Genomic DNA, 12,980 nt, shown 5'->3' on the forward strand with positions numbered 1-12,980 from the left:
GCTAATGCAGTCTAAAACGATTTCCCGAAGTTAACTACCATAATAATTCTATTAAGCCCACTATATTATTATTGTATAGTTATCTGATTATGGATACCACAAGCTCAGTTAAATATAGTCAAGCTTCAGCTACAAGTTTGATTTAGGTATCGTATTTATGTAGAGGTACTCATTGTAATAATTTATTACCAATTCTTCGTTTTTTAAGCTTTTATATTATTTTATAATTTCTCTTGACACTATTAGTGACTTGACATTTTCTAAGGTTCTAAGAATAAATCAAGGCAACTTTCATCTACTGGAAATCGAACCCAGGACTATGTCTGTCCCAAAACTAGCAGTCTCACGTACTTGGGTGACTGGAGCATGAAACATTTGTATAATGTTATAAGAATGTAGTCATACTAGAACACAAGGTGATTCGGGAGCATCACTTAGATTCTAACCAGACACCAAATGAATGCCGCGTGGGATGCACCAAATAAGGAAGTAGACAAAATTGCTCAAAAACTTTTATTACGATTTCATGATAAGTAATATTATTGGCTTTAAAAACCGCTTATTGTTATCAGTCTTAAACAAGGAGTTCTGCCGACAGCTTCGACATTGGTATGTCATGACAATTCATACAAACATGCTTTTATTACATAACATTATTTACTATCGATTACATACGATCAAAGTAGAGCAATGTCACATCGACGCTGGAAATGAAAAATGTAGAAACTGGTTACGCATGTCGTTGGAGTATACTAATCAAATGATTATGGAACAATTTTTATCATAGTTGTCATTGCTACATTTTGCATTTCTAGTAGATATCTAGTTACAGTAATAGGTAGCAATAGGTACATCTTACATATTTATTTGAGATTCTGAGTATTCGTAATATAATTATCAATACAACATAGTTACAGCTACAGATCCATGAGCAAATATAAGACAGCAGGAACTATGAGGATTGAGACAGTTCATGTAAGTGCATACAAAGCAAAAAAACGCAGTGACGTCACTCAATAAAACATTCAAAAGTTCATTATTATAATCACTAGTTATAGTGCTTAAGCCGTACAGTCGTGTAAAACATAAATACCGTCACACTGTAATTTAACTTTAAGTAACACATTACAAAAAGCATTGAAATAAAATCAGCCTTATTTTATAAGCCCAATATCTTAAAGAAATATTCAACTTCTAGTAGGCCGTCTTCGGCTAAGTCGCTGCAATGTATAGCGTTTTGAACTTTCGTATTCCCAAGCTTTGCCCTCATTGTCTGCGGTCGGAGTAGTCGAGCGATTTCCTGAAGCAAATAAAATTAAATTAGAATAAAACACTTATACAAGACATGTTTTAGAAGAGCTTTGTTATAGTTAACTATAAAAGAACAGTAAATAGAAACAATGTAGGTATATAATGTGTGTTACTCGTGTTTATTTTATGGCACCTAATACACCATGAACTATAGAAGACACGAAATTGCCGTTACGTTAATCAAATGTGATGCAGCGGTGTCTGGTGATATAATCGACTAATAAGTAACAAATACAAAATTATTAACCACTACACTTAAAAAAAAAACTGCCTCTGTGGTACCTACAATGCTACATGCGAAAGTGTATGACTGATCACAAAATCTCAGGGTCTATTTTCGAATCATGCAAAAAGCTATTATAATCTATTTTATTTCTGTTGGAAAGTTATAAATTGTCAGTAACTTGAACGGTAGCATATGGCAGTTGACAATCTCGCCTCCTATTCCACAGGATATTATTACTTACAGGATCAGCAGGTCCAACCAGTTTCCTGAATTCAACAGCTGTGTTGACATTCTTGTCTTTGGCAACAATCTCCATAGCTACACAGGGACCACTTGCAAGCTCTTCTACCATTCCCTACGAAAATGATGAATATTCAATATTATAACATTAAAAATAGCAGTCACTTTTATGCTTAACTTCACTTTCGCTACCTCCAACGTCTTTGTGATTTCCAAAATTCCAATACATAGATTGTTATAGGAAAAATCTTAAATAAAATATTGCAAGCATTACTGAATTAACTTATAACTAATAATACACGGGGTTAACGCAATCAAGTTTACTTAGTTTGATTTTGACTGGTCAGCTTATGAAAACGGTAAAAGCAATATCCGCCGAAACGTCAAGCAAAATGTGAGTATGAGTACGAAATACTCTTTATCGCAATATTTCCTTTGTAATAGTAGTCATTTTACTAGTTACTCAATAATTACCTTATATTCCGGTACGATTCCTTTATACACCTCATAGAATTCAGCTGCATTGATATTCTCAACTATGAACATATTTAGTGCAGTGATGTCAAAGCCTGCCGAGTCTATTTCTTCAAGCGCCGCGCCAAGTTTACCCTCTCGCACTGCGTGAGGCTTCACTATGCAAAGTGTACAGTTAGACAGAGTGGCAGTCAGCGTGAGACGCGATGACCGTAAAGCTGGAGGTGGGAAGAAGTAATCTATATCCTGGAAACATAAAAAACAATTATTAGTATTATACAATATCTTATCTACATGGGTTTTATAGGCTCGCTCCACCGAACCACAACCGCTTCGAGCGACGTCGTCAGAGCACGACGCCGCGACGGCAGAAAGATTCTTGCGGACTTTTTACAGGAGATGATTTACTCGAAGAGAAATGTTTAACATTAAAATGTCTGTAAAGGTCATTGAGACTTTCATTATACAGGGTGTCCCAAAACTCAACGATAATCCCAGACAGGATGAAAAGCCAAGTCATACCGGTTCTAAGAAAAATAAAAAAAAAATCCATATCACTTAGTTTAGCAATAGTAGACACTTTTCAAAAAAGTTAAAATTCCACACCCTTGGTCGCATTTTCAAGTTCTGTGATCACCAATGTCACAATTTCGCTGTTTTTTTTTTAATTTCGTGATCTTCATTAAATATGCTATTAATCGTAAAACAAATTTATGCACAAAACATTGTTAATTTCATAAAAAAAAAGTTAAGTTTTAGTGAGTCATGGTTCACAAAAATATCGTTAGTTAACTTTGACGCTTCATATTGAAAAAAAAATGTACTACACTACCCTTGGCAAGTTATTTCAAAAGTTGGCGCATTTAATCAAGATTTTAAAATGGTGCAACACTTGCCACTTTTCAGGCAAGGCGTTGCAGAGCCTGTATTCGTGCCAGAGGAAAGCAATTATTTTTAGTAAAGAGGTGATTGAGTCATTCCATAACCAATATTTAATGTAAAAAACATAATAGGTAATAACAATAAAAAAAAAACAATGAACGAACCATCATTCTTATTTAATTATTCTCCTTAAACTAAAGTAATCCGAATTGTTTTCCTCTGGCACGAATACAGGCTCTGCAACGCCTTACAAAAGACCTTCGCACCAGTCAAGCAAAATTCCTTGCATTTAGTTCTTCTGACGCTGTGTCAATTATCTGGCGAAGTTCTGTTAAATTTTGTATTGATTTCGAATAGACTTTTTCTTTTATGTATTCCCAGTCAAAAATATCTACTGGATTTTGATCGGGGGAACGAGGAGGTCGTAATATTGAACTACTGCGTCCGATCCATCTGCGAGGATACTCTTCGTTCAAATAAAAATAACATTTGTAATGGAAAGAAAAGTGGCAAGTGTTGCACCATTTTAAAATCTTGATTAAATGCGCCAACTTTTGAAATAACTTGCCAAGGGTAGTGTAGTACATTTTTTTTTCAATATGAAGCGTCAAAGTTAACTAACGATATTTTTGTGAACCATGACTCACTAAAACTTAACTTTTTTTATGAAATTAACAATGTTTTGTGCATCAATTTGTTTTACGATTAATAGCATATTTAATGAAGATCACGAAATTAAAAAAAAACAGCGAAATTGTGACATTGGTGATCACAGAACTTGAAAATGCGACCAAGGGTGTGGAATTTTAACTTTTTTGAAAAATGTCTACTATTGCTAAACTAAGTGATATGGAATATTTTTTTTATTTTTCCTAGAACCGGTATGACTTGGCTTTTCATCCTGTCTGGGATTATCGTTGAGTTTTGGGACACCCTGTATAGCTATAATCCAGGTACATTTGTTGTTCTATAAACTAAACAGAATGTCGGAAGAAAACACACCAACAAGTGTATTCTGTAGTAGTAAGATAGAAGGGAAATTACTTTAGCTCCATAGTAATAATATTGAAGTTACCCATTGCTGATGTGTTACCAGTTACACCATTATACATAGAATACACAAACTAGCTATACTTACAAATAGAGCATCTTCAACATTACTTGAAACATGTACACAGTTTCTGACTGCATCCAAACCATATAGCGCTCTTATTGTATCAGGCTCTGCTTTCAATGGATCTTTGTCACCAACTATTTTTATAGCAGACTCCACAGCATCTCTACCAACCAACTCTAATCCATATACATGCTGGCCAGTAAGAAACTCTAATAAAAACCTGCAATAAATACAAAAAAAAATTTTTGGTGAACCCCACATAGAACAAATTTAATATTAGCTATTTACTTCAATATTCATAATATAGGTACTTACATCTTCCACAAACTAAATAATTTTGATTAATTTGTGAAAAGAGGATTTTTTTCCTTGAAATATCTAATAAAAAAATTAACTAAAACAGTATTGATAGTTTTTTCACACTTACGGATATGTTGGATCAGTTACCATTCTTCTAAAAAGCACACTGACATCCTCATCAGAAAGGCGAGCTTTCTTCATCTTTGTAACTCGCAAGCCATGAGTGTGAAAATGTGTCAGGATTTTACCAGCAGTTGTTGTAGGTGTTGGTTTAATCATACCAAAGGTACTGAAATATTATTATTATGAAATTATTTGGACCATAAAATAATTCAATTTAAGTTATCTAAGGTACAAGTATGTCACTTACACCTGCATGTCTCTAAGTAATTTGTTTTTAGTATCTTCACAGGCGAAATCGACAATTTTGATGAGTCTACCCAAAATATACAGAGTACATCCAATATAAAATTTGTCTAAGGTGATTCCATTTACTTTCACTCTTCTAACAAAAGTTTTACGATTTTTCAGGTCAAACATCTCCAAAGTGTCATCAGTCGGGTAGTAAAAAACATTAAACCGGCGAATAAGACTTGCTTGGTTATCATACCACTCTCCTATGAATGAATATTTCAGATTGTAAGCACCCTCCTGAAATGTTAGTTAATATTATACCATTAAATTATTAGGAATATAGCCGCATTTCACATATTTAATACTTGGTATAAACTGTACCATTCTTAAATAATTAGAATATAAACTATGTCAACCGTTAAATTATAAAATATTAAAGTGTAGATGAAAATAACAACAAAAAGCTATTTGTTGACAACAAATAAAATTCAAATTTGATGTTTGGCAAGTGTCAAGCACTCAAGCATAACGTAACGTCAAAACGCTAGAGATGCACCATATTTATCGACTAAAATACTTATTTTAAATCTTCCATGCAATACATCTACAGCGCAGCAGCACTTAACAAACCTATATCGAAGGAACAAATGAAGGCACCTACGTACCTACCTACTCCAGCTAAGTACACAATTGCTTGGTACATATTGATTATTTACTTACACCATTTCATAGTTTCCGAAAATCCGAATAAAGATTTAGTACACATTGTCGGAATCTACAGATCTACTTCCTTAAATACCTAACATTATAGTTAGATATTTTTTCATTTCATACCTAAATGTGAGTAATTCGTTGCATTCATCAGCGGTTGCATACCTACCTCTTTTCACAACTTGAATAGCATATTATTGTCAACCATTTTCCAACATTGATTTTATGACATTTCTGCTGCAGACTACGAATTGTTTTTCTTCGCTATTTGTTGAGAATTTTACTTTACAGAAAATGGTAGGTAATACTACTATAAATAACTCCTACTCTTCATTACCCTTATCCTTCCCACTTATGATATAATTGCTTAGCTGCGGCTGAGATAAAAGATGAGAGTAACTGGGAGAGCAAAATCTGCTACGTACCTAGTTGTAAAATATAGCTACTAATCTTACTTTACTACTGCTAAGTTACAGTTTATCTCGACGAAGATTTTTGAATTTTGGGTCATAAAAACCTATACCGATTAACTGCGCAAATGGCTATAAAAACATTTATAATGTGAGTAAAAATCTGGACAAGAAGTCTAGAAATTTTATGGATAGGTCGACAGGCGAACCAAAAACCTTTTGGGTGAACCCGATGCTGCCCCACAGATCCTGAATAAATAGAGCACGTTGGGTCTTAGATGATGTAATCATAACATCTGCTATTCATTATTTTGTTATAGGTTTACGATTACTTTGATAAATATACGTTTTTATGCGACATGTATGACGAAGAGACTGATGATACAGCGGAACTTGTGTTGAACTTTTTCCCGTTTGATAATTCCGTCCAAGCTATAAATCCTGCGAAGGGAAAAAATCTGTTGAGACGAGTACAGCTTCCTTCTCTTACGTTACAAATGCTGCAAATCGGGAATATTGTAAATGTTTTCTCTAAGTTACTTCTCATTACTGATTGCGCTCCAGCCACGCGAAGAACTTTGTTCAACCAAGTAGAAAGGTAATATCTATTAACCTATGGCTGATAAACACATAGCAGAGATGTATGAAATAACTTACCCTTGGTTCTCCGTGAATAATTGGTCCCTTATTAGAGGGCGAGCTCATTGCCATAAACCGGGTACGCTACGGAAAGCCAATAGCACTTTGCCTGGCCCGAGAATTGAATCCGACTCCTGAGACTCGTACTTAGCAGTCGAATACTCTTGTTATAGTTAAAACTCTAATGTGAAGTAATGAAACTTCAAACAAAAATTAAGAAAGATGCTATACGCAAAATTGTAGATACCTACCTACTTCATAAAAATATATATTATCCTAAATCACAAAGTAAAAGATTATTGTTGATAATATCAGTGTTTGGGGAATATCCCGAAATATTCAAATTCCTTTAAAACGTAATGTTGCTAGAATTCAAAAGTAACGAAACTTTATAACTATGTCCCAATTCTTTTTTCATGAAATTATTAATTTCGTTTCTTGCAGTGATGTTGCTTTACTAGGTAATCATCTAACATCATAAATATTTTAATCTACTTTCAGTACTTTTGCCATGATTAAACCAATTCATCCAAGTGCACACGGAAAAATAATAACATACATCATGAAAAAAGGTTTTCGCATTGTACGCATGAAAAACGGAAAAATTAGCAAAGATTTTGCTATGGAACTGTACAAAGATATTGGTGGAAGTAACATGTTACCGTAAGAGGTTCTCTTCGTTTCTTGTTTAAAGACTAGGTACTAAGAATCTATTCTAAACTTTTGTCTTATTTCTTTTAAAGCATAATTATTGACTATGTAACAAGCGGAGAGGTAATTGGGCTCGAACTAGTAGGACCTAAAGCAGTATCAAAATTTCGATCCTGTTTGGGAGCGACAGATCCTCAGGACGCTGCACCAGGAACCCTGCGCCAATTATACGGAGAGAATAAACTTAAGAACGTTGCTCATGGGTGTAATAATTTGCAAGATGCTGCCACGGTTCGTTCCACAATAATTAAAATATGCACGTACCCACATAATAACTTTATCCACTTGCTTCCTTTTTATCACTAATGCTATTCTAGGCATTGGATATGTTCTTCGGCTTAGAGAACGGAATCCCTCGTGTCCCTTTCCGAGCCACACTGAAGGACTGCACATGTTGCATCATTAAACCCCATGTATTAAATGACGGCAACGTCGGGGCCATCCTTGAACAGATAGCGACATCGGGCAAGTTTTACATATCAGCTATGGCTATGTTCTCCGTCAAAATCTCAAATGCTGAAGAATTTTATGAAGTTTATAAAGGTGTACTACCTGAATACGAGGTAATTATACGCAAATCTTTCAAGCAGGAGCAGATTCAAATGGCTGAAGTGCTTACACGTCTTAAGAAAAAGCATTCAAGTAGGTACACCATAGTAATCTAAATCCTGTTTTTCGATACCTGCAGTACAATAATAATTGCAATACTGACTGCCTTCGTGGCGCAGTGGCTAAGGACATCACGCCGCTGCCATTGTGCCGGAAGGTCGTGGGTTCGATTCCCGCTCGGAGCAATTATATGTGCGATCCACAAATACCTAGTTGTTTCGGGTCTGGTTGTACTTTGTGTCTGTTGTTTGTATGTTTGAAAAAGTCCCCGCGACACAAGAGCAACTCTTAGGGACTGTCTCCACGAGCGAGAGAATCGCGACGAGTCCGCCCTTATATCGTCGGCAATCTCCATGAACGAGCGATAATTCCGTCGCGTATCGTCGCGAGTCGTAACGGAATCGCAGAGTTTCCGCGGCGACTCGTAACGGTATCCACGCGGTTCCTTGTTTAAAATGGTTCTCGAAACAAGAGGCAACACTGAAATAACGCTGCATTTGACAACGCGCCCGCTGCGCGCTCGTCGCGATCGCGCGGCGGACCCGCTGCTAGTCGCGGCCGGCTAGCGACGATGTAATGATGTTTTGCGCGCTCGTTGCCACTCGTCGCATCGCGGCGATAATATCGCCATGTGGAGACAGTTCGGCGCTGTCTCCACGAGCGAGAGAATCGCGGCGATATTATCGTCGTGCCACGTATTTCTATACACTCTCTATGGAACCGTCTCCACACGGCGATAATATCGCCGCGATACGACGAGTGGCAACGAGCGTGCGAAACGTCAATACATCGTCGCTAGTCGGCCGCGACAAGCAGCGGGTCTGCCGCGCGATCGCGACGAGTGCGCAGCGAGCGCGCTGTCAAATGAAGCGTCATTTATTTTCAATGTTGCCTCTTGTTTCGAGAAGCTTTTTAAACAAGGAAAACGCGGGGATACCGTTACGAGTCGCCGCGGAATCTCTGCGATTCCGTTACGACTCGCGACGATACGCGGCGGAATTATCGCTCGTTCGTGGAGATTGTCCGACTATACAAGGGCGGACTCGTCGCGATTCTCTCGCCCGTGGAGACAGCGCCTTCTATAGAGAGTGTATAGAAATACGTGGCGCGACGATGATATCGCCGCGATTCTCTCGCTCGTGGAGACAGCGCCTTAGTGTCGAGTGTAGTGTCGAGCACCTAATTAGGACGTTAATTTGATACTATGTTCTACCCATGACTGCGGCCGCGTGAAACCATTTCCTGAGATATAACGTGGCCTATATGCTAATGCTGGCCACGTGAACTATCAAGTAGTTAAGTAACAAATGTTCATTCAAAGTTTAAAATAAAACTTTATGTAACCATCATTTAAACACAATGTAATTTTCCAACAGGCTATGGCCATACAACTAGCAGAAGGGAAATGCATAGCTTTGGAACTTAAAGCTACTGATCCCAGCATTAACCTCGTCTGCGAGTTTAGAAAACTATGTGGACCTCGAGATCCGGTAATTTCAGTTTCTCACTTTACCTACAGAATATAAAAATACTCCTTATTTATTAGAAATAAAAAATGAGGGTAGTAAGTTAAGTAAAAAAAATGAAAAAGTGCATTTTCTCCATTTCATTTATTATTTTATCTTATAAATTTCAGGAATTGTGTCGTCAATTGTACCCAGAGTCTATAAGGGCTCAATATGGAAAAACCATTGTACAGAATGCTGTACATTGCACTGATCTTCCAGAGGATGGTGAAAATGAAGTTGAATACTTTTTTAAACTATTGGCTAATGATTAACTTTTTTTTTTATTCTATGAGTTAATTTATAAATGATGATTTAGGTTTATAATCATTCTTTATTACAAAATCATTTCCTTCAACTTCTATTTTATCATACATCCACTTCCTGTTAATCCTGAAAAATAAAATAGTGACACTTTGTTAGGGCTCTTAACTAGCCATAGAGTGGTGCAAAATAATGTTCAAATTATAAAATGAATAATTTGGAATTACTAGCTTGACTTTCAGCTTACCTGCATTCATGGCCACATTTAGAAGAATTACATTTAGAGCATGGGAAGTGACATCCTTGGCATTTATCATCCAGACAATCACATAGATCTTTTCCAGTAGCAGCTATTTGACCAGTTTCATTGTATATATTTTTACTTTTACGACTGAAAATATTTTTCCAATAATTTCTTCTATTTTCAATTAGTCTTGTAACAATATTAAGAAATTATAATAATATACAACAATTAATAAAATAAGTATTTAAGTGAATTAAAACAAACCTACTTCATATAATAACTTTTGCGGTTCAGCTTACGTCTTTCACGCGCTGATGTTTCGGGATCAAAATCGTTTAAGAAATCCATTTTTTTTATTAAATGTTTATAGAAATCGTTCCAGTTTATAAATTAGTTCAGTTTATTTTACTAGACGCTTCTATCCAATTCCAAAACAAAGTTGGGCAGCTGTCAAGTCCTTCAAACAATTTAACTGTCAAGTGTCAAGTAGGGATGTACCGATCATCGATTGTAATGTTATTCTGGATGTGAATCACGATGTGAATGATATCATCCTTTTTAAATTTTCAGTTAGAATAGGTTAAACCGTTTCATTCAATTTATACAAAAATTAGAATTAGTTTCGCAGTGCTGTTTTTATTTGATATTACCTATGGATAATTAAACTTTTAATCAAATGAGGAAAGTATTACCAATATAAAAACTCAAAGTCAAATGTCAGATATAGTCAGATTTGCTTATTTTCTTAGATGTCAAAACTCGTTGAAACGTGCTTAACGTGTTGATTTTTCAGATTTTGTTATGAGCAGCTCTGCTTAAATAATTGTCAAGTAGAAAGTCAGTCGAATACAAAATAAGTATTTTTCACAATGGCTGATACAAGTAACAAGGAGTCATCGGTCACAAAAGTGCCTATGATCTACGTTTGTGGAGGTAATGCAAATTTTTGACTACTTTCGAGATAGATATATAAACATGTGAATTACAGAAAATATTAGAGTTAAATTTAAGGCTGTTGTCCTTTTGCCTAACTAGACTATATTATTATTATAATGTTAGACTGTTAGCAATGAGGGTCACACTCGTTGGTAGACTCTGTGAGTTAACAATTTAGTATTTAGCACTTTTTTGAGACATCTAGAATGATAATGCAATTTTTACTTCAATTAGCTAATTTTAGTGGCTCACTGTTGACCTCTCTGCCTCTGATGGTCTCTCCCTTGGATATCTGGTGACCTTGGTTTATGGTTGCCTCTGGACATTCATCATGTAATGGGTCCAAGTTCGTTCCGCCATCTCTAATTGGACTTTCTCTGTCGCGTTATCGTCCTCTTTTTTTATTAAATGAATTTAGTTGCAGCTGAATTGTACTCAAACTTTATAATGTTCTAATAATATCTCTCTTTATTTCCATGTTCCAGAATGTCATCGGGATAATGAAATTAAGCCAAGGGATCCCATAAGATGCAGAGAATGTGGTTACAGAATTATGTACAAGAAGCGTACAAAAAGATGTATCCTTTTTCAAAACCATCACAGTGTTTCTTATGAACATAAATAACAACATTTGCTTGCATTCTAAAACCTGATTTAGGTTTTTTTACTCACTGGTATGACTAATAGTTGAATAGCCAGTGATTGAATGGGTAGTAGCGATTTTATTATTTCCAGAAATTTCAAGAATATCATTATGTTTTTTATGTTGAGGTTTGTTAGTCCATCTAGAGCACTCATTTGAATAGCACCTTGATGAAAAGCACCTAGTCTAGGCCACGAAAGGCACCCATTAATATATGTATTTGGCAGGTGCTATCCGAACAGGTGCTCCATGTGGACTACCTCTGGCATGTGCTATTCGCACAGGTGCTCTAGATGGATGACCTCTTTATTTTCATTGATCTGCAAAATTGTTTGCTTACTTGTTACTTGTTCCAATCACTGCTGATACATCATTTTCATTGGATGTTTTATTTATACATATTTCGGTATGCTTGGGTTTATTAATAAATTGGTTTCTAACTTACCTGAGAGACCTTAAAATTAATGTAGCAGTCCGCTGGTGTTTGGTGTTCATTTTGTGTTGGGTAACATTTGCCTATACTTGTGTTTGCATGCTTTTACTAATCTCTGAGGTAAGGATTTTATTTTAGCCTTTTTTTTCCTACAGCTGCATCATAATTTTTCTTTTAATAATGCATGCTTTGCTTGTTGATACTTATATTTTTGTTTTTTTATTGCATGTGCATGCTTAATCTGATCTAATAACACTTACTAACCAGGTTTCAGAATTCATATTTTTAGAATAAGTAAGATGAAAGAGTTATTATCCTTAACATTGAATTATAGTGGTGGTGTTTGATGCCCGTTAGCGAAGAGTGAAGATCTACAGTTTAGCACCATTTGTCTATTGACACTGTCACCAATTAAAATACTCTTACACTGGTGCTGTGGACACACGGCAGTAGAAGTGCAGTCTGCTATCAATTCTCTGCTATCATTCGCTGGGATAATTATCATTGTGAAGACGATGTGAGCACTTGGTCGACCGATGTACGACGATGTAGTAAATTATCATTAAAAATGTATATCTTCTACATCTTAACACCTAAACTTTACTTGTGACGTCGTCTCGGTGCCAGCAGCTATAGACAGATGGTGATAAAATAACAATTTAATGTAAACAAACCTACTTCTATTTTATAATAATTATAAGAATAATAAAAGTCTAGAAACTAAACTGTACTGTTTTATTTACCTCTATTGTTTAAGTTCACCTCGATTAGAATGTATATTGTCTTTCAGACATACAAACGGCCACGGGTCTAGAATGTATGGTTTTAGAACCGAAAAATTAACTATGTCGTCTCAGTTTTTGTATCATTGGACAACACTCATAGATGGCCAACATTTAATATTAAAGAAATTAACATGTAAACGTGAATAAAAAATGGCGCGATGCCACTTCAACAAAAACGTCGTTTGT

General features: G+C 35.6%; 3 protein-coding genes across 3 annotated transcripts; 2 read left to right on the forward strand and 1 right to left on the reverse strand.

Moving 5' to 3' along the window:
- Positions 1 to 502: 502 nt before the first annotated feature.
- LOC142975875 (nucleoside diphosphate kinase homolog 7-like) lies at positions 503 to 5,433 on the reverse strand. Its single transcript, XM_076119036.1, has 7 exons — positions 5,286 to 5,433; positions 4,921 to 5,201; positions 4,678 to 4,839; positions 4,272 to 4,470; positions 2,252 to 2,497; positions 1,779 to 1,892; positions 503 to 1,300 (listed from the first exon to the last, which is right to left on the reverse strand). Exons 1-7 carry the CDS (start codon positions 5,286 to 5,288, stop codon positions 1,160 to 1,162), a joined length of 1,146 nt encoding a protein of 381 aa, XP_075975151.1. The 5' UTR covers positions 5,289 to 5,433; the 3' UTR covers positions 503 to 1,159.
- Positions 5,434 to 5,848: 415 nt separating this feature from the next.
- LOC142975173 (nucleoside diphosphate kinase homolog 7-like) lies at positions 5,849 to 9,764 on the forward strand. Its single transcript, XM_076117904.1, has 7 exons — positions 5,849 to 5,912; positions 6,346 to 6,623; positions 7,166 to 7,327; positions 7,408 to 7,606; positions 7,693 to 7,938; positions 9,361 to 9,474; positions 9,621 to 9,764. Exons 1-7 carry the CDS (start codon positions 5,910 to 5,912, stop codon positions 9,762 to 9,764), a joined length of 1,146 nt encoding a protein of 381 aa, XP_075974019.1. The 5' UTR covers positions 5,849 to 5,909.
- A 966-nt stretch (positions 9,765 to 10,730) lies between these two features.
- On the forward strand, positions 10,731 to 12,734 carry Polr2K (DNA-directed RNA polymerases I, II, and III subunit Rpb12). Its single transcript, XM_076117905.1, has 3 exons — positions 10,731 to 10,930; positions 11,419 to 11,511; positions 12,344 to 12,734. The coding sequence occupies exons 1-3, from the start codon at positions 10,867 to 10,869 to the stop codon at positions 12,364 to 12,366; spliced, it is 180 nt and encodes a 59-aa protein (XP_075974020.1). The 5' UTR covers positions 10,731 to 10,866; the 3' UTR covers positions 12,367 to 12,734.
- Positions 12,735 to 12,980: the final 246 nt, after the last annotated feature.

This window comes from Anticarsia gemmatalis, chromosome 1 (assembly GCF_050436995.1).
Source record: "Anticarsia gemmatalis isolate Benzon Research Colony breed Stoneville strain chromosome 1, ilAntGemm2 primary, whole genome shotgun sequence".
Lineage (NCBI taxonomy): Eukaryota > Metazoa > Arthropoda > Insecta > Lepidoptera > Erebidae > Anticarsia > Anticarsia gemmatalis.